At 36.4% G+C, this 26311-nt stretch overlaps 1 protein-coding gene across 1 annotated transcript; it reads left to right on the forward strand.

The window, feature by feature from the left end:
* The first annotated feature begins 1363 nt into the window (after positions 1–1363).
* Positions 1364–24696, forward strand: oit3 (oncoprotein induced transcript 3). Its single transcript, XM_028795212.1, has 9 exons — positions 1364–1530; positions 4153–4527; positions 7193–7303; positions 8749–8871; positions 9784–9906; positions 12487–12647; positions 17905–18320; positions 23382–23481; positions 23859–24696. The coding sequence occupies exons 1-9, from the start codon at positions 1455–1457 to the stop codon at positions 24030–24032; spliced, it is 1659 nt and encodes a 552-aa protein (XP_028651045.1). The 5' UTR covers positions 1364–1454; the 3' UTR covers positions 24033–24696.
* Positions 24697–26311: the final 1615 nt, after the last annotated feature.

Genomic DNA, 26311 nt, shown 5'->3' on the forward strand with positions numbered 1-26311 from the left:
GTAGACGGATTGGGAGAGCATGGGGGGTCATGAGGTCACTGGAAAGGGGTGTGTGGCATTCCCGATATCTATGCAAAAGGACGAAGGTCCAAGTCTTTACAGTCCTGGTGCTTCCTGTCTTGCTATATGGTTGCGAGACATGGATGCTATCCAGTGACCTGAGACGAAGAATTGGACTCCTTTGGTACTATCCAGTCTCTCCGGAACATCATTGGGTACCGTTGGTTTGACTTTGTGTAGAATGACCGGTTGCTCATGGAGTTCCGAATGAGGCACATTGCCTGCATTGTGAGGGAGCGTCAGTTATGGCACTACGGCCATGTGGCACGTTTCCCTGAGGGTGATCCAGCTCGTAAGATCCTCATTGTTGGGGACCCGAGTGGCTAGACCAGACCAAGGGGTCGTCCACGTAACACCTGACTGCGGCAGATATAGGGTCATTTCTGGAGGGTGGGACTGGACCACATGTCTGCCTGGGGGGTTGCAACCCGGGATCCCGAGTTGTTTCATTGTGTAGTGGGCACGGCAACGCACTGTACCAATGCATACTCCCCAACTTGACTTGACTTGACTTGTTTATTAATTAGCATTATATATTTCACATGTCATCATCTTTTTGGTAAAATATTCAGAAATTTTAGTATGAAAAAACAGCATTCCAAGAATCAAATCAGTGTCCGTGTACTGTTATGTAGCAAGGTTACCTAATGGATTGTAACGATGTGGAGCAATATTTTTGGTTTCATATAAACAACTTTGTGAGTGACCAACAATAGTTTCTGTCTTTTGCCCAATGTTGCCAGGATGGGATAGGTTCCAGCTGACTGATGACTCTGAAATAGAAAATAGTGCTCAGAAAAAGTCAAATTTAAATTTTACCAAATTCATTCCAATGATTTTTATGGTTTAGCCAATAAGCCATGTTATTTAGAAAGTGGATGAGTTCCACTGAAAATCTACTGTATTTAAACAATTAAATGACTCTTCATTCAAGTTTATTTTGAGTCCTCCACTAGATATCACCTTTAAAATACATCAGCACTTAGAAGTAAATTGTTTTATTGAAACTATTGTTTTTTGGAGATATTTTACACTGATTTACGCAAATGTGTATTTTTAGTTTGTTTTGAAAATAAAATCTCATAAGGAAGATAGTGACGGTAAATGTTAACGGAGGGAACATCCTGCCTCCCTATCGGGCAAGGTCACTGGCTATCATGACATGTTTTGGATAAGGATGGTACAGACAGAACAATACAAGGATGCAGGGAGCTGGCCGTCCTCTGAAAGGTGACCAAAAGGGTAGGTCAAGGTCTTGCTGCAGCACACCCCATCCCCTTCAAGGCCTTCCTACCCCCATGATGTCAAACCTTCATTTGGAGAGATTAAAACCCAGTCTTGTCTCCAGAAAAATCATAAACTAAGAAGTCAAGAATTAGCTGTATGCTTATCATATGCTATTCAAAATGGTTTGCTTTGCCTTAATGATTTTCCTTGTTGCCCAGGACTTCTCACTTACAGCTGCCATTGGTAAGTAAATTGCTCTTCCAGTTGTGGCACAGCTTGTTTAATGAGAGGGCAACAATCGGGACAGATACAAAAGAGCTCCCATGCTGGTGAAAGATGGGTCAATACAAGAAAAAAAAAAAAACTGTTCCACTTCACAGGTTACATCTTTAGTTTTATTATGACCGGCTATGCCTCAGGCTGAGTTTTGGGGAGTAAATGTTAAAAATTCTTGGATTGATTATAATTCATTAACGCAGCTATGCAATACCCGGTTTTGTTTCTCTCAAAGTATTAATACTTGAAGAGCTTTATGGCTACAACAACCTGAAGTCGGCATTTCGTGAATACACAATTCTTTATAACGGAATAGAGCGAGGAAGTTTGCAAATTACGACACCATTTCCTTGGAACTATTTACAAACGGACAATTAAAAAAACTCACCTAAAACAGATGAATAAACAAGGTTTCAACAAATAACCCAACTCAGCCAGAAGCCTTTCAATATAACAATAATTACAATCTCTCTCATGTTCAGTTGCAAAGTGACAATCGCCTGCCGAAGATCATTGGACGCTCATTTGGTGATCGATACGTCTATCAAACAAAACTCTTCATCTAATTGGATTGATTTAATTGTTTTACGCACGCTCGGTGTGGAGACTGTCCAATCAGCCTGCGAGAATCTCCCATTGCGGGTTGTACATCGGTCGAGCGGGAAAGCAAGCAGACGTGCCGTTGCTATTGGTAATGTGCATCTGGTTTAAGCTTAAAATTTTATCCAGTTTGTTCCATTTATTGAAAACAAAATTGCTTTCTGAATTTCAGGGACAGTTTAAAATGAAGAACCGCAATCTATCTATCCGTTTTAAAATACTGCTTGGGACTTTTTAGCAGAAGGCTGTATTGATAGTTTAGTGGGGTAAAGGAGCAACAAGCCCGGAGACGGGTATCTGGCAGCCGCTGGCTATACTAATGCACACACCCACTCTCATTCAAATCCGCCCTTGTTTATTTATCAGGGAATGTGGGAGAGAAACAGAGATGTGTCTGTAATGTTTAATATGTTATATATTTGGTGTCTTTAATTATAAATCGCATCTCCCAAAGTCTATTACAAAATAACAGAGTACTGAATAATACCCAGTACATAATTACTTTTTCTAATTTAATGTGCAAGCAGATTGAATTATTTGCTCTTTCATTGTTGATTCAGATATGCATTTTGAATCTTGGTTGTGGATTCCAGTGCACTACATTAACATCTGTTCTATTCCAAATGTTCTGTATTAAAAGTGTGTTTGCTTATCTTTTACTTGAAAAGATAGCAGCTTTTTGGCACAATGCTTAGAGATTACAGCCCCAGCATCTACAGGTTAGAATTCTGGCCTGGAATTAGTAGTTTGCCTAATGTTTTAAGACTTGCATGTTATTTTGATAGAATTATTTAAATTGGTTCAATATGAGTACTGAATTTACATATATGAATGCGTTCTTCAGTAGGCTGGTGTTCTGGGATGGATTTTGAATTGTGCCTGATGTTGGTGGTATAGGCTGTGACCCCTCATAACCTTAAACTGCATTAAGCAAGTTTGAAAGTGGATAAATGTATACAAAAGATGGATGAATTGTATTACTAATATATGCTTTTATACACTTACAGATACATTTGTGGCAGGAATCCATCCGTTTAATGAAACTGATTAATCCAGTTGTAAGGTTGTAGAACTCGGGAGTATCATAGCAGAACAGGAAGCTAGACAGAAGTCCTCTTCAAATGGAGTGCTGGTGCATAGCATGGCACACTCATGGAAACACACGTTTATGTTCCTCTCCTTCATGCCAGTTCCATTTACAATCATGAATTAATGCGTATGTTTTTGGGATGTGGATGGAATAACCAGCGACACAGACAAAGAGTTACTGGGCTAAGACTGAAACTTGGTTTCCTGGAGCTATGAGGCAGCAGCACTACCCACTGTGCCACTGAGCTAATTAGACAAAAAGAAAAAGAAAGACTTAACTCACTATCCTTTCTACACATTATTGGGAAAAGAATAAGTGCAAATCCAACAGAGTAATTTTCCCAGAGTCCTTGAACTTGCAGGTCTTTCTAAGCCAAACTGTGCAACTGATCACATTCTATCACTTAATGTTACAGAGAGCATCTTCACGTTCTTAGCATTGCAGCTACTTGTTCTTTACTATGTCATGAACCTTATTGATTGATTTAACATGCTAATGCAATTCAAATCATTTTTAATTTTCTTTAATAGGAGCCATTTTTCATAAATGCCTGTTCACATGTGCTATAGTGGCTAAGACTGAAATTTAAAAGGCTCATGTTATATTTTATTATGCTCTGTGGTTTAATTTCAATGCTTTAGCCTGCATCCACAAGTAAGAATGTTCACACCATGCATTCAATTTGTGATACTAAATAAGCAGATTAACTTATCTGTCCTCCAAATATTTATCTGTGTAACACTGTGAAAAGAAAATGCATGTGAAGGAATTCACAAAAGCCTAATATCAAATACACATTGTTTAAAACTACAAATGCTATAAAGGCCCCAGCCTTCCAGGTATTTTATTATATACTTTTTCAAATAATAACATTTCATTTCACCTTTTCTCTCTTACAGCCTTGGACCCATGCTCTGCATATATCAGCCTCAATGAGCCGTGGAGAAACACTGAGCATCATGTAAATGACTCTGCCGGCTCTCCAAAGTGTGACAGCCATATTAATGGGGAGTGGTATAGGTTTACTGGAATGGCAGGGGATGCCATGCCCACATTTTGCATCCATGAAAACCACTGTGGCACCCATGCACCTATCTGGATGAATGGCAGCCACCCGCAGGAATCAGATGGGATCATTCAAATACAGGCTTGTTCCAGCTTCAATGAAAACTGCTGTTTCTGGAACACTACAGTGGATGTCAAGGCATGCCAAGGAGGGTATTATGTATACAGGCTTCCCAAACCCAGTGTGTGCTTTCATGTCTACTGTGGCCGTGAGTATACCCTCAAAATGAAATCACAGCGCTGTGAGACAGCAAACCATATACATTCATTAATTTAATGAGAATAAATTAATGTCACATCAGCCTATATACATAATGTCATTATTAATTACATTTCCAGATGTATAGATGCTTTTTCTTAACGGATTTAATGAATCAGTGAAATACATAAGAAATATGTGAATGCAATGATGTGTAATGAAGTAGCATACAGAAAAATATCCATTCATCCATTCTCAAACCCACTTAATTCACTTATAGGGTTACAGGGTTCTGGACCGTAACCCTTCAACATCATGTGCAAGGTAGGAGCCAGCCATAGACAGGGAAGCAGGGTACTGTCATTCAGAAAAGGCAGAATTTAATGTCACCAATTTACCTAACACACATCTTCATGATGAAGAAGGAAAATCAGAGTAGCTGGGAAGAACACTACTGAGGAGATGGTGACTGGTCAGGGATTCAAATCCAGTGTCTCGGAGTAGCACATTGTGTCATCCTTCAGAAAATTATTGAATCTTCAAAAATTGAAACAGAAATTCAGTTGGTGTGTATTTACATAGCTGTCATTATAAGTTTCATATCTTAGTAATTTTTTTATTTAAAATGTGGGAAAATGCTTAATTTATAATGTATACATGATCAGGGAATATTGTAGGTATAATAAACAATTAATATACCATGGTAAGCTTTTCATTAGATTTAGTAATTTTTAAAATTGACTCACCAAAAAATATCTGGGGGCTTTTGCAGAAGCTCTGCAGTTTCTGTAGTTCAAGAAATACAGCAATGGGTAAAGACATGATTAAACAAAGCTGGAGACTGGAGAGGTGCCATCGGCTTTATGTGAGGTACTGAAAAAACACCTTATCGCCATTCAGTATGAGGTGATGAGTGGCTAATATTTTGAACACCCTGTGCAGGGATTCATTGTGGGCAGCTAGAGTTGGGCCATGCACAACAATGTCCTCCAAATGGATAACCACCCAAGGAATCCCTGCAAAGACTGTAGACATCACCTTCTGAAAACCGCTTAAGGCAGAGCTGAGGCCAAACTGAGCCCTAGTGTAGCGAAACACCCCATTGTGAGTGACAAAGGCGGTCAAATTTCTGCTTTCAGGGTGGAGAGGAATCTTCAGGTATACCTGGTGAATGTCCAATTTGGAAAATACCTTAGAGCAATGGAACTGGGTAGTGAGCACCTCAGAAGGTGGCAGTAGATATTTGCCTGGTATTACTGCTTTGTTCACAACCCTGAGGCCAATACACAGGCATAAACCACCTGCTTTTTTTTCTTCACTATCACGAGGTTTGAGAGCCAAGGTGAGGCATTACACCCACCTGGAGGGGTTGGATGACAGGGCATATGGATAGATCGAGCAGTGGTTGGTAATTAAAAAAGACAAACCAACCCTGCGAAAAGAGCTGGCCATAGCTGAAGCCATGGCACGCTGACAGTGATAACAGCAGACCCCTTAGTTTCTAGGAATGTAAATTCCAGATCTTTGAATAGGTCCAGGTCTAACAAGTTGACACCAAAGTGGGCAACATGAAATGTGAAGTCAGGCAGGTACTTTTGGCCATAGTGTACAGGCGGGGAGAGTTTGCCGACTAGTTCAATTTTAGTACTGCAATAACTGCATAGAAGAGCACAGAAGCAGAGAGAGAAAAACTGTTTGACAGTGGTCCAATTAAGCAGAGACACTGCCGCCCCAGTGTCCAACAACAGCGGAAGACACACACTGTCTAACTGCAAAGTACAAGTTTTAAAGGTGGGGGCTGTGGAGCTCACTGAGCTCCCAAACATTATGGGATCACAAATGCAAACACAGGGAGCAATAGGAAAGTGCCAATGGAGTACAATAAATAAACAAATGCAGTGACGCAGTAAAAGTGACTGAAGCACTCAGTTAATGCCATCAACAGGAAAACCTCACACTGCCATGTTGGATGTTCAGAAAGTACTAACTGGCTGGAAGTATAGTGTATATATAGGAGTTTATAGTAAACGGAAAATGCCATTTATCACATTATGAAATGAAAGCATACATCTAAATGTGATTGACAGTATGATATTTCCTGCTTTTCTAAAATATGAATGCATGGTACTCTTGATTGAAATATTTAAATATGCTGCCCATTACATTTTACCATAAAACTCTTCATATATGTATTAAATGCAGCAATATGCATTTTTTTAGTTGTTTGTTATATTCAGCATCACAATAAGTGCAAGATTATGTTTTAGTAAGTTTGCATTTTATTCCTTATTCAATTTTATAATTTGATGATATTTTTCTAGAGTACTAGTAATACATGTGCTGTATGTAAAATTCTGTATATATTTCAATATACAGTATTTTGATAACATTCAAAACATATTGGTCATTTTTCAGCCTATAAACTATGGATATTTATGTACTATTTATTAATTTACTAAACCCATTTTTTTCTGTTAGTTTGTAGATTACACATAACTGTCACACCAGCATTACCCTAAAATATACAGGATATAAGACATGTTCATTGTCCCCAACTTAAACTCTTGCCTTTGACGTTAAGGTTAAAATGGAAGTCGCATTCATACTCAAAATATTTAGGTCTTTCCAAAACTTTAATGCTGCTTTCATAAGAATACTGTTTTTCATTATTTTAGATTTTTATGAAATTTGTGATGAGTCAGATTGCAAGGGCACCTGTCTAGAGACCGGAGAGTGCCACTGTATGACGGGAACTACTTTGGGACTGGATGGGCAGACTTGCTTGGGTGAGTATTATAAAATTCTTGAAAAATAAATGTTTGACAGGTTATTAAGGTCTTCCAGTCCTAGCACTGGCAGCTGAATATGACTACTGGTTTGCATTAATTTTTTTACTTTGATTTGCCATCTTGCTGCTGTATTTTCTGCATCGAGTCAAAATGATCACAGTGTCTTTCATTCATTAATTTTCCATACTTGCTTTTTTCGCTAGTAACGCAAACTAAGCAAAGTAGACCAGACTGCACTTTCTCCAGCAAAATTCTTTAATTTTTACTTGCAGATTTCCAGGCATAACCAGACCAAATCTTAGTCATGTGTGCCTAGAACATTTCTTCCAGGATTTGTCCCTATGGATTCCTACCTATATTCAGATCATGTAAATGGGCAACACTTGACCTAAAATAGCCAGAAAACATTTGGACAATACCAGCTGAAAAGTGCATTGATACAACCCTCAGCTCTCCATATAGTATATTAATCTGTGTTTTAATATCCATCTGTGAAAATTACAAACAGGAGTGGAGAAAAGATGTACTCTAGGAAAATATTTTACTCAGATGAAGTATATTTCATTAAATGCCAAGATGTAAGCACTCATGAAAGTGGGAAGTATTAACTGTATGTTTTGCCTTACACTGGGTACCACTGAACAGCAGGATATTAATATATACTGTTCTAGCCTGGACAATCCTGGTCTTTTTTTATATAAGTATAATAGTCATTGAATATGCAAATTGAATACTCTGAGTTATAGCCAATCATTATATTAATGATATCATAATTATATAGATTAGGTAGCCATCCCACATAAATTGGCATCAATCACAGACTACGGCTGAGTATAGTTTATAATCCTTATTAAACAGTCATGCAGTATGAGCAGTTTTAAGTTAAAGATTTACTGTAGCTGCTGGGCTAGCAGTGTTTTTTTTAAGACTGAAGAGGATTCTGGAATGCTTACAGAACCACATATTATAATAATAGTCAACCAGAGTTTACAGTACATCAGAAGGATTGCTAATAAATATTAAACATTTCTAACAGTTTTCAGAAAAAAAGTTATTCTAATGACTGAAATCACATTTGGTAGCAGCTACTTAAAATCAAAAACTATTACATTTGTACTTCTGGTTTAGCCAAAACTATGAAAATGTCATTTGAAAGCTGTGCTGAAGAAGAGCTAAGCAATGCATTTACATATGAAGTGGGAAGTTGTTCTCCTGACAAAGCACATGACTCATTCTGTAAGTTTTGCACAGTAAACCTAAGGCGTGCAAAATAAGCTGCTGGTCTGTTTTTGCAAATTTTTCCTCAAATTAAGTTATGACTCTGAAAGTGCACCTTATTTCACAATTCCCATTTAAAAAAAAAAAACATGCAACTATGAGAAAAAGCTAAAATCCTCAGTCACACTCTGATTAACCAATCTTATATTTCTTTCTGTTTTTAGATGTGAATGAGTGTGAAAAGGACAATGGTGGATGTGCAGAAATTTGTGTCAACCTGAAGGGCTCTCATCGCTGTGAGTGTGGGGTTGGACGGGTTCTCGGACCAGATGGGAAGTCCTGCAATGGTAAATGGCTGATTAAGGGCTAGAATAGCATTTGTGATGGGCATCTTGAATGTGATGCCTTAGATGTGAAGTTTGACAGTAGAACCATCTATGAAATGGTCTGGGAAAGAGTGTTGATTTAATAATTTACTTTTTTAAATGTATTGTTTTTTATGCTTTGTAAAAAGAAAATCATTATAAATTTTGATACAGTATTTTCTTTGTTAGACCATTGTTATCATAGTTATCATATGCAAGTAAGACACCTTTGACTAAAAAGCCAGAAGCTTATACTGGTAAAATAACAGCAAACAGCGTGACACCGTGGCTCAGTGGTTAGTGCTACTACCTCACAGATCCATCATCTTGGTTTCAAATGTTGTGAACAGTCATTGCCTAGTATAGTTTGAATGTTCTCTCCTCTTCTCTGGCTACTCTAGTTTTCATCCCATTTCCCCAAAAATGTGCATATTATGCTAAATGACAATTCTGAATACAAAATTACAAACACAAGTGATTAGACCCTGCAATGGACTTGCACCCTGTCCAGGCCTGTTTCCTGCCTTGAACTCTGCTGCCATGACCACATCCCTTCTGACCCTGTGCATCCCTAAATTTGGTTAAGCAGGTTTGACAATGTTATGTTATATTGTATTTGTCTAATTGCCTTTAAATTGTAACTTACATAACTGAGTAATACATGCAGTATTATCAATAGATAGTTTTTTAACCCAAGGGGAAATTCACATACTCCAGCAGCACAATAACACTCCTTTAATCTTACCTTTAAATCATTCACTTTTTAAAATATAATTAATTATTTGTGTTTTATTAATGTTTCTCAAGTCACGGTGCTTAGACATTGCTCCTGGCCTCACTAGGACCTTCTTGCATGGCCATTGAACGGCAATCATTCTTCCCGTTTGTTCACAGAGATTGAGGGCTGTCATAACAATAATGGAGGATGTAGTCATAGCTGTGTGATGTTGGAAAATACCTACCAGTGCCAGTGCCCACGTGGACTAACTCTGTCAGAAGACAGGCACACATGCCAAGGTATGATTTTTCAAAGGCATATTTTTCACTTCTTTGGTTAAATTTTTCCTTTTGGCTTGACACAATAAACCTGCTTATCTCACTATTAATTCTTTATTGTGCAGATTTTATACTTTCTGAATGACAATTTCATGTCTATCTGTATATATATTTTATTTCACAGATTATTTTATTTTATGGGATAATGATGATGACAGCTATTTCTGTCTTTTTATGTATGTGGGTCACAGAAGCAGAGGGCCGCTCAAAATGTCTAAAGTAAAACATAATAAACAAATATATATGAGATTTTGACTAATATTGAATTTCTGTCTCTGGACAGGAATTGCTTTGCTGACCTTTTCCACCAATATTGCACCTCAACTCAATTACTTCTTTTAGAAACAAAACTACCATACTGCAGCTACCTGGCATTTATAAATTGCATTATCAAGGCTCCTTGTTTAGGTGTCCAAACTGTCTTCTAAAAGGAAGAATGTGGAGTGCTATATACAGATTAGATTGATCTTCCTGCCATTTGCTTTCTTCTTTACACTAGTAAACTGATTTCTGCAGATGCTCCCAACAACAGTATGTAGTTTGAGCATAACATGTCTTAACCCAGCAGTTTTTACAATGTATTGTTTTATTTGTCTTTTTAATTACTTCTGCATATTACCTGATGAATGCTGTGTATACATAAACCCTAAACTTCTTGTATGTCAGTATAACCTATTATATATTTACTAGTAACGGCGCACTGCACAAATACACTTGACTCATAGTTTTCATCCTCTTTCTCTGTACGTTTAGCATTCGTTTGCTCGGAGGTTGAGGCACTTGCTGCTTCCTGAGCAGCTCTTCTTTTCTCCACCCTAGCGGCCCACTTCTTGTCTTCTTTCGTCTGCATCTTTTCACATTAAAACTGATTAAGTCAGTGTTTGTGTTGCAATTACTTAGTACGTTTTCTTTAATTTTTCACTTAAGCTGGCACTTAAGTCTTCAATCTGCCTCAAGAATGATTTAAGATATGAAGAGGTAGGGGAAGTGATGGCAAAAGGTGGTGGGGATGAAAACAGCGCCCATACGCATGCGCCGCTGCTGGGAGTTGATTCTACAATAAACTAAAATAAAAATAAAAAAAGAAATAAACTTGGAGGTCAATCATCACCCCAAAAGCGTATTGTAGACGACATGTAGTATATGTGTACCAAATTTCAGGTCAATAGGTGAAACGGTTTGCAAGCTACAGGTGATTTCAAATCCTGGACAGACAAACGGACAGCCATGGTAGCATATTAAGGTTAAACAAGTAAAAGTACTAGTGCAGTTCACAGAGGAATTGTGCTGCTCATCTCTTTGTGTGTACAGTAGATCATTCTCTTTTTATCTTAGTTTTGTCCATTACTTGGCAAACAATCTAGTTCTGTATACAGTATTTCTTCCAATGCTGTTGCCTTCTGCCTTTAGGATTAGCCTTAGATGTGAAAATGTTTCAAGTAACTTTTGAAAGTGTAAGTAAATAATATAATGTGCTTTGCTTTTGGTTACTTCATCTACTGCATTTGCCTGTTCAAAAAATTCTATTACTCATTTCGAAATTTCTGCTTCTTTTAAAGCCTTGCTGACTATAAGTTACTACAATGTTGTTGTACAGAGAGTCTACAAGTTTATTTTTGATGAATTATCGTACACAGGATTTAGGCAAGGTCTGTTGTGTATGATTACTAAGACAGGCAGGTAATCTGCAGCAAACTAGTAAAATTAATTATATTCAATTGCCCCCGTTCACATCAGCACAGAGGGGTGCAGTCTGTTTTTTAAAAAAAATGTTACATATTTCTGCGCAAAAATGCACCATTGTGCACATCAGTGCATTTGTTCCTTAGAAACAAAGGAAGCTCATCTTAAGTCATTCCTAGCAACCATTCTTTCATGTATCCTACAGATGAATTTGGCCACATGTTTGCTCCAAGTGCTATGGAGGAATGCACCCAACACTGTCTCTGATACATCTTTTGGACTGCAAATGCCATCATAGCCCACAAAGCAGGAATTGCACCAAAAGAACATTTCCCTCACACACCACATAGGTCAACAACATATCTGCACCTGACAGGAAATGACTGCTGTGATTTTTTTTCCCCATCAGAGAACTTTATTTAAACATCAAGTGGCAGGCAGATGCATACATAATTAGCACATGAAAAGGCATAAATCTATGTGTATTGATGTAAGCTAAAAGTGTGTGTTTACAAACAAGAAAACACATGGAAAATGCACTTGTATTAAATTAAACTTGTATTGAATTCCTTCATATGAACATGGAGTCAAACCTGTAATTTGCAAATAATTAGGCACTTTTTCTATCTAAAGTATTTATTAGAAAATATCTGTTGTTGATTTATAAAGTAATGTTTCTTTCTTTCAGAACTACTGGTAAAGTTACTTCAGGTCCAGTTTTTTTTATTAGTCTTCAGTCTGCTAGGTACCTGGAGCACATCTATTATTACATCCTAAGTTTAACATAGAATTGTTTTTACCTTTATCTTAACATTGCACTTAATTTTTCTTTTACACATTATGTTTGTGTCTTTATAGTGCCAGTACAGTGTAAATCAAGTGGTATTGAGGTGGTTGTTCCTAAAACACTTGTCGGAGGTCTGGAGCTCTTTCTTTCAAACAGCTCCTGTAAAGGAATCTCGAATGGCACTCATGTCAAGATCAACTTCAGTCTGAAGACCTGTGGCACTGTGGTAGAGGTGAGGTGGTAGTTTTACACTAGGTACATCTGAAGAATCATTAGAGTACAGTGACAAGCCTTTTATTATATGCAGCATATTCTAAGATTCAGCACTTAAGGTGCACGCAATGGTACTCTATATTGAGGAAAAGGTGCCTAAATTTAATAAAGTTTTACTTTTTGAGATAATTCTCTTGCTGTGTGCATTGGTAAATATTTTAGTCTATAGCAAGTTACAGTTGCACACTAAATGTAGACCACTGGCACTCTAATCAGAAACAGAATGCATAAAAGATGGCATTCAGTGCGCAGTACCTTGGTATTGTGGCCTGTACTAAAACCAGGACTCTAGGTAAAGTGTTTTTTTTTTTTTCTTTAGTTGCAGCTTCATTGAAATAGTAAACCCCCTCTATGCTAAATGTAAAGTCTTTTTGGTGAAAAGACTAGTTGAAAGCTTTATTTATTTATTTTTTTAACCAAACGTTTGCCCTCTCTAAGGGTCTATGAGCCTTTACTCTTCTATAGCCTGCTGTCAAAGATATTTGACAGTGGTATTGAGCGTTATCTTATCAGCCTCAATTGTTAATAAGGTTTATAGCCATTAAACTGCGAGCTGCATGGATGCAATACAGTATATGCAGATGGGTACAGAATGGTCTATTGTGTTATGATGTCAAAATGTTTTTCAATTGGATACCTCAGCTAAATCTGAGATCACAGATTAGCACCTAGCTGTTTTAAAATTATAAAATGCAAATAACACACTACCTTAAATAAGCTAGCACATTTTCTAGAATCAGCAAAATATCTACATATGGAAGTGGGCAAAATTCAGTCTTGTGAAGAAATGTTGAAAAGAAAGCTTTACATAGATAAAATAAAATAGAGAAAGTAAAATTATTACCATAATTTCACAAAGGTTAATAAGAACTAGAAATGTTAATTTACAAAAACTATTTTTGAATCCCGCTGGACTTCTAAAATTCATCTGCATCTAAAATTTCATAGCTAGTTTTGCTCTCAGAGAACATGGTGGTGCAGTGGTTAGTGCCACTGCCTGACCTCATAGCTCCATAATCCTGGGTTCAGTTTTCTTGTTCTGGTCATTGTCCGTATGTCCATATGGGTTTTCTCAAAAAAATGTGTGTTAAATGTTTTTAGAAACTTTACGCTAGCCATCTATGAATTAGCGTTGTCATGTCTCTCACAAAGAACTGCTATGTATTGGGCTGGTTTCTCACTTTTTACTGAATATAGCCAGGTTTTGCACTGGTTTCTCTTAACTTTGTATTGTAATAAGCAGAATCCAAACATGAAAGAATGTTATAAGTTATAAGAACAGTAATACTATTAATGGGAAAATATTGAAAAACCTAACTACATTTTTCTCTAGGGCTGAAAGAATTTAAAATCCAACATTTTCTCACATATGATTTTTAAACTTAAGCAAATTTAAGTTCTGCAAAGATATATTTCACATACATTTTAATTTTTGTAGACACTAGACCATATGTACAGTACATGGAACATCTTTCCTAAATTTGAAAGTAGCATCTTTGTTGCCTTTACTTATTCAACAATATTTTGAAAGGAAGCATATTTTAAACTAAGCACGAACTAATATATATAGTAAGAAATAAATACCAAAATGTTATGCTACTGTAAGGCAAAAATAATTGAATTTGATCAAAATAGCAAAAACGAATTTAATTCTTGGCTGAGATGTCTTTCCAGATGCAAGTCACAAATCAGACTGATTGAAGGTGGTGGTGGAACCCCTTAAGAGGAAGTCAAGGCAGAAGGGATGGGCTCAGGGGACTGGAACCTGGAACTGATTTCAGTTGTTGTTCCGCTGCTAGTTGTCAGATTTGCTGAAGAGAGGGGAGGAAAAGTGTTAGACAACAGCGCGAACCCTTGGCTCATAGTGCAATTACCATTTGATGAGCCATCAAGTTGTCTCCCAAGCACATGTGTGTCACAATATATATAATTTTTTATTTCATAAATTACAAATTTACTGTATCATTTCATAAAGATTACTATATTTTTTCCCTAAAATAGTGTTTCCCTTTTTTGCATTGTTTTGAAATACAAGACATTCTTACATACTTGCTGCCAGCAGCATCAAACATATGAACTTCTTACGTTTGGGAATAACTTAAAAGAGATTCAGCAGGCAATAGCAATAACACATAATATGTAATAAAAAGCCTAAATTAATTACTTTCAGATTTGTGCAGAACATTATTACAGTACAGTATAATTGAAAAGAGTGCCACAGCAAAAATCTGCATAATAATATCATTAGATACTAGACTCAAATGAAGAATATTTCATTTTTATAAAAACTGCAGTATATTTAATAACCTGATAACAACTGTTTATAAATGCACACACACTATGGTGTAATGCATAACCTTTCTTGTCCTTAATAAGATTAAGATACGGTAATGGCCAAAAGTTTTGGCAGTGACACAAATGTATTTTGCAAACCTTGCTGCTTCAGCATTTTCAGATTATTTCTTACATGTTTCTATGGTATACCGAAGAACAATTATAAACATTTCATAAGTTTCAAAGGCTTTTATTGGCAAATACATTACATTTATGTAAAGAGTCAATATTTACAATGTTGACCCTTCTTCTTCATAACTTCTACAAATTGCTTTGGCATGCTGGATATCAGCTTCTGGGCCAAATCCTGACTGATGGTGATCCATTCCTGCCTTTTTAGTGCTTGGAGTTGATCACAGTTTGTGGGCTTCTCCTTGACCACCTGCTTTTTGAGAATTGACCATAGGTTCTCAATGGGATTAAGATTTGGGGAGTTTCCTGGTCTCCGGTCCAAACTTTCAATGATATGATCTCCGAGTCACTTCATTATCACTTTTGCCTTGTGACATGGTGCTCCATCATACTGGAAAATACACAGATCATCACCAAATTATACCTGGATTGTTGGGAGAGGTTGCTCTTGGAGGACATTTTGATACCATTCTTTATTTGTGGCAGTGTTCTTGAAAGAATTGTGAGTGAGCCCACTCCCTTAAATGAGAAGCAACCCCACACCTGGATTGTCTCAGAATGCTTCACTGCTGGCATGACACAGCACTCCTGGTAGCGTTCACCTTTTCCTTCTCAAGACAATTGATTTTCCAGATATCCCAAACAGTCGGATTCATCCAAAACATAACTTTGCACCAGTCTTCTGCTGTCTAATCTTTGTACTTCCTGCAGAATTTCAGTCTGTCCTTGATGTTTTTTTTGGAAATAAGTGGCTTCTTTGCTGCTCTTCTTGACACAAGGCCGTTGTCCAAAAGTCAGATGCACTCACACCCACCGGCTACCAATACTGGTGGCAACACAATTCTGAAGCTGACTCCTCAGCAGGAGACGGTCCTTGCACTTGCTGGACACTTTTATCTGATCACTTTGTGCCAGGGTCAAAATAAGTGAAAATGGGTTTTTGTGATAAAGTTAACTTTTTATGCTAATAAAGCTCTTTGCGATGAATTAATATGCATCTGATCACTCTGCATAATAATATAAGAACAATGAATTGCCACCACAAAAACAGAAGCTGGAAATTTTGCAAAACATAACATTTGTGTCACTGCCAAAACGTTTGTCCACTACTGTACATTTTTCAACATTACATTTTACAACACAGCTTTCTGCAGATATATGAAGAACATCTAAATGTTAGAAAAATTGATAGTAATTATGGGTAAGCATGGTAGAACAGTGGTTAGCATTGTTGTTGTATTGATCAATCATCTCAAGTTTGAATGCCAGCCCCAGTCACTATCTTCCTGGGTTTTTCTTCTGGTAAAACAGTTTTATTGTGACACGCCTAGAGACATGAAGGTTAGGTTAATTAGGAGTTCCATATGAACTCTGTGAGATTGTGGGTATGGGCATTAGTGCACCCTGCAATTGACTAGTGCTCTTTTCAGGATTTTTTTTTCATCTTTGCACCTAATGCTACTGGTATAGGCTCCAGGCAACTGGGAAGCTGAATTGATTAGGCAGACGTGAGAATGTATTTATGTGTATATATCAGTAACAATCCTATGATGCTACTAGCAGTGAGAATACAGATGTGATATACAACTACTGTATATCTTACCAAAGAAATAAGAGATTCCAAACATTATTCATAAAAAAGGTGATCATTAACTTTAACGTATCAAAGAGATGACAGTAGGGTGTGTTTTTATTTGATAATTAGGTTTGTCTTTTAGTAAACTAAAACTGAATATATAACCATAACCTAAAAATAGATTAATCCTATTATAGATTGCCTATTCCAATATAGGTTGTTCAGAGGGGGTCATGGAGCAGAAAGTTGTGCAGGACACAAGAAAGAAATCAACTTGTGATTGGTTGCCTGTCTGTTACGGGGCACACTTACAAAATATTTACTCACTCAAACTGGGTAAATTTAAGATCATCAATCACCCCTGCAGACACAGGAATAATATACATCACAGCCTCTGCGTCCAATGTGAGCTGTTAGAGGTGTGAAGTAGCAATTCTAACAAATGTGATGACATTTTTTTTTCTGTATCAGTTGCTTGCTCTGGTTAGCATGTGCCTTGTTGCTACCCATGTGTTTTTTTTATCTTAACTAAGGGGCTGTGCACCAGCCACTTCGCGTCTCTGCTGCTCACGTTGTGAAGGGGAGCTGAATGCACGCTAAGGAGATGTGGTCGGATCAGCTGTTGTCTTTTTGCTGCTGCTGCCAAGCTGCGTGTTCTGCTTGTCACACTGCGTGTCGATCATTTAAAAGCCTGTGCAGCAGCTGCCCTTTTGTCTCATTGCCTTGTCTCACGGGATGTTAAAGTGTCTCCGAGAAAATCACACATCATCTCCTTCCAAGCCTTCCAAGATTGTTTTTTATAATAGAGAGATGTACTCAGAACACAGAAGTTCATGAGTGCATGATACTAATCCCTGCATACATACTACCCAGCCAATATTTCAATGTTTTGTATATATTTTTATTTGATGTAAAAAGCCTTCAATAATTTCAGGCAAAGTAGCAGAAAAGTAATTGATAAGGTATTTTGGCCTAAATTACATGTTCTTATTTAAACTTTTTGTTATGTATTACTTAATACTTATTTCTTACTTAATGGAGCTATTTAATTCAAGTAAAAGGCTGGTTTTAACATATACAGTAAATATATTTCTTGTTGTATGAATTATCCTGACTTTCTGTATAATATGTGTAGTAAAAAATGTTTTGTGGTTCTTTTATTTTTGTTGTTTAGGTGGTGAATGATAAAATCATTGCCAGTAACTTGGTAACCGGCCTCCCGAGGCAGACTCCAAGCAGTAGTGGTGACATAATTGTACGCACCAGCAAGCTGTTGATCCCTGTTACATGTGAATTCCCACGGCAGTACCTGGTGTCTGATGGGTACATTCCCAACCTCAAGAACAGCCCCCTGGAAATTGCAGGCCGGAGTCGAGGGGTTTTCCCATTCAGCCTAGAGCTCTTTAAAAATCGTGATTTCAATGAAGCCTACCATGGCAGCCCACCCACTCTTAAACTACATGATGATCTCTTCTTTGGTATTGAACCTGTGGTACATGTGGATGGCCTACAGACATTGGTTGAGAGCTGTTTTGCCACTCCAAACTCCAAAACAGAAGAGGCCATTAAATATTACCTTATCAAAGATGGGTGAGCATCACTGCTTTATGTGTTGTCAAAAATTGTATCAAAAACACCTCCAATCATTTTTTGTTGTTTCCTGTGCTTTTTTCTTTTGTTTGAAACAGAATTCTTAATAATTGACTAATAACCTTTGCTGGATAATAGCACTTTAGAATAAGACCTTTAAACGCTTGCTTTAATAGTGCTACTAGTAACTCACGTCTGTCTAGCACAAGCAAAACCTTTGGTAAGGTCTTATTACATAGCAGTAATTAACAGATGCAGTATGTATAGTCCCTTTAGTGTCATTGCTGCTTTGTAAGTCATTTAAGATCAATTGAAGCATTTGTTAGAGCCTTTTTATATAGCAGTAACTGAGTAGTATATATAGTTTGGTTGCTCCTATTCCTATTCTTAATATCCTTACTAGAGGGCTCTGCCCCCTGCTCGCCCACCCCCAGGTTTGGTTTCCCGGATATACAATTTAAAGAGATTATTTTCATGGGAATTGTTACATATGCATTATTTTCACTTTTACTGTAAAACTTTTGTAAAAACTATATTTGGAATTAACTTTTCTTCAAGATCGCATTGAATTTTGATTCCGTGTTTGGACTTGCACCGTGAAAACGCAACTTATAACTGCCTATGAGTGAATATCATTTCTTTCTCTCTAATAAATAAAACTTTCTCAAATGTTTCTCCATGCCCTTTCTTCTTCACATTGTCGTTGACATGTCATCCTGAACGTATAAAATTATTGTCCTGATAAAACTTATAAGAGTTGAGAGCACGGGTAGCGTTTCTGACAAAAGCATTCACACGACTGAGGTTAGATGACTGTGGTCTTGTTTGAAAATAGTTGTAAGTAGGGCGTGACTTGAAAGAATCTCATGTTAAAAGTGTCCGTCTCAAGGAACTTCATACTGCAACAACGTGTTTGGAATCTTTTAATTCTCGCTGGCAACACGAATTAGACGATCTACAAGTCTCTGACTTAAAGTTTAAATCTGAACAATATATTCAATCTCTTTTCTCTGTTCTGTTATTTCACCAAGTAATAATTTCTGTTTGCTTGCGCTAATGTGATTTTTCCTATCCTTTTTTGAGACTTTGGAATTTTCGTACTTCCATTATCTCTAACCTGCTGTGCATGTGTACCGCACCAACATTTTTTAATTCTTTACCACGTTTTACTTTGTCATCTACTTTTTGTCCTTTATTTCCGACCCTAGGTGTGGTTAAATCCCTTTCTCGTGGGACGTTTAACGCTGCTTGCGTTGTAAATGGGGTGGGTTTGGGGGTGTGCCTGAACGCACGCTAAGAGAGATGCGGTCGGATCAGCTTCTGTCTTTCTGCTGCTGCTTGCGAGCTGTGTTTTCTTTTTTTCGTGCTGCGCGTCAATCATTTAAAAGACTGTACAGAAGCTATCCTTTTGCCACTTTGTGTCTCTGCCACTCTCATTGTGAAGGGGGGGGAGAGGGGGCTGAACCCCTCGCTAAGGAGATTCATTTGGATCATCTGCTGGCTTGCTGCTGCTAGCGAGCTGTGTGTTCTGCTTGTAGCGATGCGCGTCGATCATTTAAAAGACTGTACAGCAGCTGTCCTTTTGTCACGTGGGACGTCAAAGTGTCTTCCGAGAAGATCACGTCTTGTCTTCCTCGTAAGATTTTTTTTTATAATAGAGAGATATAGTCCTGTTGTGATAATAATTCTTTGTTGAAGACTTTTAATTAAAACTGTGGTGGCAAATAGTGAGCAGAAGTGAAGGGATACTAATAAATACACTGTGGACTAGATTATATTGAATTTGATGAAAGAAACTTTACTGCAGGGGGATAATATATAGAGAACTTATTTCTGTGTATCTTTACATTTTAAGTAACTTACAGAATCAGTCTTGGTAACTGAAATCATTAACTGCACGTTATCACTAGAATGGTTTCCTGAGACATCTCTGACACAGCTGCTTGTGAGTGTCATGAATTACCACCCTCAATTCCCTTAATCTGATTTTAATTATCTGTTGGTTTAAATGCACCAGAACTATGTCTTACATTGAAATGTTTATTTTTTGATGTATGTACTTAGCTCAAAGATTAATGGTGAGACTGGTACTGTATTTATATGTTCAAGGCAAAGAAAAAATAGTTGGTTGATACCCCTGAGTGTTTATATAGTTCACCTGCTTATGAGTGTACTTTTTATGAGCAAAGGAAAGGCGGTATAAGATAATTTTGTTGGTTTTGTAGAGGTTTTTATTAAAATTTTCGACTGTTGTTTTTGTGCTCTTATTTACATTAAAAATCTTGCTGAATTTGAAGTTCATGTTAGTAAGTGTCAACTGATAACATTATCTATCACTTCAATATTTTTACCCCATACATTCCAGAAGCTTCATCTAACTGAGAAAGTGCATCATGTTCACATCTAGAATCCCTTTTGGTCCACATTCTCCTGAAAGGTTTCAGCTAGTTAATAGAAATCATCCTTAGAGTTAGGCAGATGTAATGAGACTGCCTCAGATTATGGCAAATGCTGTTAAACATCTGATGCATCTTTTGTTCCTTCCAGTAAAAACAGCAGTAGTGATTAAATAAACATTAAAACAATCAATGGAAATGCTTTATTATTGAAGGTTGTTTAATGTACATCACATTGAGCTTTGCAAATATCAGTAACTCTTAGTTCATGATAGATTCTTGTGTTTTTCTGCATAATCCAATACAGATCACGTATGAACCAAGAGATATGAAAAAATGCATGCATCCTTGCAGCAATTTGATACCTTATTTGTTCTAGTAATTTTTTTTTTACACCAAGACTTTGAAACTAGTTCATTAATTTGAGTCAGTAGTAAGCTGTTAAAGTAAATTTAAAAATATTTTTTTTTCTCCTGACATTTTTTGCTAATTATGGCCATAAACATCCATCCAATATCCAACCCCTATATCCTAATTACAGGGTCACGGGGGTCAGCTGGAGCCAATCCCAGCCAACACAGGGCGCAAGGCAGGAAACAAACCCCGGGCAAGGCGCCAGCCCACCGCAGGGCACACACACAGCCACACACCAAGCACACACTAGGGACAATTTAGGATCGCCAACACACCTAACCTGCATGTCTTTGGACTGTGGGAGGAAACCAGAGTACCCGGAGGAAACCCACATAGACACGGGGAGAACATGCAAACTCCACGCAGGGAGGACGCGGGAAGCGAACCCAGGTCTCCTAACTGCGAGGCAGCAGCGCTACTGTTGTGTCACCGTGCCACCCGGCCATGAACATTTGTTGGTTTAATCAATGGGCATAATATATGGTCTGTTTGTTTTCAACCATGACAATAATACTTGATTTCTCTTTTATAAGTGGCACCATCATTACTGCAAACTTCTGTATAAGACAATATTATCACAACTAGTATACATTTTCATTTAGAATTGAGCAGAGATGCAGCAAGGACATTGCCTAACTGTACTATGCTGTCTTGTGCCCATTCAGCAAGATGCAGTGTCAAACTAAGTTAAGATACTCTGTCTGCTGGCATGTAAAGGATTTATTTATTTATTTGGTTTTTTTTTTTGTTTGTTTGTTTATTCATTTTTATAGAAGATACATCTTCTGGTAGATGTGTGGCTTCACAAAAATCTCTGTTAGGGATGGTGATGTGTTCACAGTTTGTATAAGTCACTTTATAAGTCTGACGTTTCAAATACGCATTTATCAGAGTTCTTCTATAGGTATAAATATAGTCTGCTTGACTGGGCTCAGCACCCTCTGTTACACTACTCTCTTTCTTTCTCTCCTGTCAGATGCACTGTTTGCTGCTGAAGTTCCAGCTAAATGTCACCATATGAGTTCATTCTGCATATCTACACCACATATGCCAGTGTAATTTTTAGCACTGCTGGTCACATCACTTCCTATTGTCCCATTTTCTAATACAGCTGTTGAGATTTTCATATTTTAAAGTACAATGTCCTTAATTCTACTTTCTGGAGTCAGTGAGAGAAAATGTTGTTATTACAAGTAAAAATTAACAAACTTTCCATCCTGCTGTGATGAAGCAAACAAATGGAAACTGGTACAAATGGAAATTATTTGAGTTCATTAAAAATTTAAATTCAGAAAAAAAATGTTGTTATTCATCCAATAACATTGCAATTATTTACTTTTTAAATGGTAGTTAACTGATAAGTACAGTATAGTGTCTACCACACATAACATATAATTCTAAATTAACATAAAGTTGTATAACCCACTATCCTGCACTGGATGAGCAGGTTAGGAAGATGGATGCATCTATAACATTTCATATAAGACAGCCTTCAAGGAACAAAATAGTTAACTTTTGTTTAAATACTAGTAACAAATATTTTGTTTTACTGTACTAAAGAAAATGTTTTATATACAGTAGTTTTATGGCCCCTGTGTTAAATGCTTATAGAAACAATTTTTGGAGTACTTTAATTGCATTAATATGCTAATAACTAGTAAAGAGGTCATTAAATGTAGTGAGTGTATTGAATTTATTGTAAATTCATTTTATGCAAATTGTTTTTGCACAATACTGATTATAAAATCTGCTCTTGAATTTTATATAACTGAGTCTAATTTATTTTTTATAGCAACTACAGTATATACTGAAAAAGACAATACATGCTATGTGAAAGTATATTGGTTTTTAATATGAACCACCTTGTAAGTGGTGGTTCATAAGTTGTAAGTTGCAAGTGGTGGTTGTAAGTGGTTTGTTTATTGTTTGTTGTTTTGAGTTTTGGACAATTATCATTTTAACATTGCATACTAAAAAGAAAGAAAAGATTTTCAATTAAAAAAAATAACTGGAAGTTGGATATTCTAAATCCCAAATATTCCACATATGAACCAGAACTTTCAAAGCTTCTTAGTAACTGTGTGTGTTGCCTCACTATGTTTATAAATATATAGAAATCTGAGAAAACCACAGTAGTAAGGCCTTCTAGCTTGATGCTGGAAATTAAGCCGTCAGACATCAAGACAAATTGATTCCCTGGGTGTACAGTTCCAACTCCATCTAAACTGCCTTTTCCTGCTTTTTTCCCCAGGTGTATTTCTGATGAGACTGTAAAGCAATTTACAACCGACGATGACCTTGCCAAACATTACCAAGTTCCAGTTTTTAAATTTGTAGGGAAAGACAATAAGGTAGGAAATAAATAGGAAATGTTAATGCTGTAATGTATTTGCTTTCTAACTCAAAAATTTCGAAATCCTACTTCTTTTGAGGCTCTTGAGTGATTGTGATTATTTCCTAAGCCCATTAACATTGTGAATTTCCCCTTGGGGATTAATAAAGTATCTATCTATCTATCTATCTATCTATCTATCTATCTATCTATCTATCTATCTATCTATCTATCTATCTATCTATCTATCTATCTATCTATCTATCTATCTATCTAACATTTGTTTCCGTTTGTCAATTTCAAAGTTTGGTTTGCCAATTTTAGCCTCTCTCTTCTTCCATTTTTCCTCAACTCTAACTTGAATACTCATAATTTTTTGTGTGCGTTCCATTTTAGGAGGTGTTCCTGCATTGCAGTGTCCTTGTATGTGGCTCTCTTGATGAACATTCTCGCTGTGCTCAGGGCTGTAAAAGACGCATGAGGCGGTCTCTGTGGGAGCAAGAAGATACTGGCCACCTTGATCAACATGTCCTTACAGGGGGACCTATTATCCTAGATCTTGATAAGTGATTTCACTATTTACAGTAGCAAAGAAGCACATCTGTCCCAACACAAATCATTTTCTAAAGCTGAGCTTTGCTTGTATGCAGCTACAGTTATACCAGATTAAACATAGTAGAGCTATGCAAATAGCAATGCTTTGGGTATTGTATTTGGAAAACACTATTTTGTAACTTTTTAGGATTTAAAAATAATGTACCAGAGGAGAACAATGATTTTTTTCATTATTTAAATTTTAACTAACTGAAATACTAGTCCATCTTGCCGGGTAGTAATAGTTAATCCAGTAATTCTGTAAAGGATAAGATTCCAGGTCTCGGATCAGTGGCAGCAATTTCACAATATACCTGTACTAGTCTCTGACCCTTAGATACTGATTCCTCTTTTTGTTTTCCTTGAAATAAGTTATGTCTCAGATCTGGCTGATCATGTTATAGCAATTTAAAAACCTGTTATTTCTTACAATAAACTGGTTCAACCAGAATAAGATCATAAGTCCCAGTTCTCATGAACATAGTACTGATTCCATCCCTGTGACTTGTGATGAAAAACTGCTAGGACTGGATTTATGTATCTATATCTGTCTTTGGGTTTGTCTTTCTCAGAATATGTTATAAACTGCATATGTGCTCAAGAGTTGTGGTCCTAATAAATTTTGTTTTAGTGGAATGAACTCTTGTTTTTTTCAGCTATTCTGTCTGATTAAACTACCTGTTTTACTCCATCAAACAATTCTTTACTGTTTACTTTCAAATTGATTACATTAATTATATCTGTACAATTGTAAACAGATGTATGCACTGAAGTATGAAGAGAATTAAAGCAAGTAATTTGTGTACTTTGAGCTTTCAAAATCATGACAAGAACTAGTGAGTATCATCCATGTTCAAATTCAAACATTTATAACAATTATTAATAGTTTATATATACACTTACAGATGATTATGTAGTTAAAAATAAATTAGTACTGGAAATAGTAAGCCTATTAAAATATATTATTGTGATTTTTTTCATGATTTCATATCAAGTTTCAGATGAAATCTGATTAAATTAGCGCATTGCTGGAAACGTCTCTTCCTCATTATTTATTTATACAGTACAGTAAAATTTTAAGAGGTGTAGTTTCACCACTGAGTTTGTCTACTGACATTTAATCAGAGTTCAATATACTGTGTTATCTGAAAACGTTATTATCTGAATTAGTGCAAAAAAGTATCAACATTTGAATTACATTAATATCATTAAGTTAATTGCTTGCAGGACTCTTGACATCTGCTCTTCATCTACTGGTGGCTGTGAAAATTCTAATACATAAAAAAATTTGACCACAAACCAAAATCAAGCACCAGGACAAATTTAGCAAGTGGCAATGGATTTCCTCAGTAGATTGATGCATGATTATAATACAAATACAGCCCACGTTATTTCCAATTCACAGTAAATTTTCAGATTACAGCAATCAGAAGTTCATCTTGCACAACACACTGCTTGCATTGTAATAAGCCAAACACAGGTTCTATGAATCAAACAAGTATAATATAAAACAAAATTACAAATAAATAAAAATAAACCTGGAAAAAATAAAGCATTTTCTGTCTGTAGCTGAGGCTACTACTACATGGCTATTGCAAATTAAAGTTAAACAATTGTATATGTTGGCATGTTGTCATATAAACTAACCAGTGGCACAATATGAATAATATAATAAAGGACTTATTGATTTGAAAAGAAGAATTTAATTTGAGTAGAAAGAAGAATTTAATTTGAGTAAAGAATTTAATTTGAGTAAAAAAAAATAAAATTTTCATTGCAAGAAAAAGAACAGAGATCTAAACACATGGATAACATTTTCCAACAATCTAGAGCAATAACCATTTCTTCATAAATGTACTCTTTGTAATTGTATGTGATACTTTTTTCTTTTTGTACGTTTACTGTTTCTTGCATTTCTTTCTGTAATTGCATAAGTTGCAAATATTGTTGGGACCTCTAATTTATTCTAAGTCATGCTGACATTCTCATTAATGTGTTGTTGCAATGATTGAGTTAATTGTAAAGTGTTGGAACATATTTGTGTGTAACTTTCTCTACTTATGTTTCACATAGGCAAGCATACTTACTCTTTCTGAAGTTTTGTTCAATCAAAGACTTACACACTTATTCAAGGATATGTTTACCATAAAATGAATGAAAGCATACAAGACTGCATCAAGTAAAATCAATTTTGTTTTTCATTTGCTGATGGTTGTGGTGAGAAACTGTCCGTGGGGTTGTTCTGCCATAAAGTA

This window comes from Erpetoichthys calabaricus, chromosome 2 (genome assembly GCF_900747795.2).
Source record: "Erpetoichthys calabaricus chromosome 2, fErpCal1.3, whole genome shotgun sequence".
Classification (NCBI taxonomy): Eukaryota; Metazoa; Chordata; class Cladistia; order Polypteriformes; family Polypteridae; genus Erpetoichthys; species Erpetoichthys calabaricus.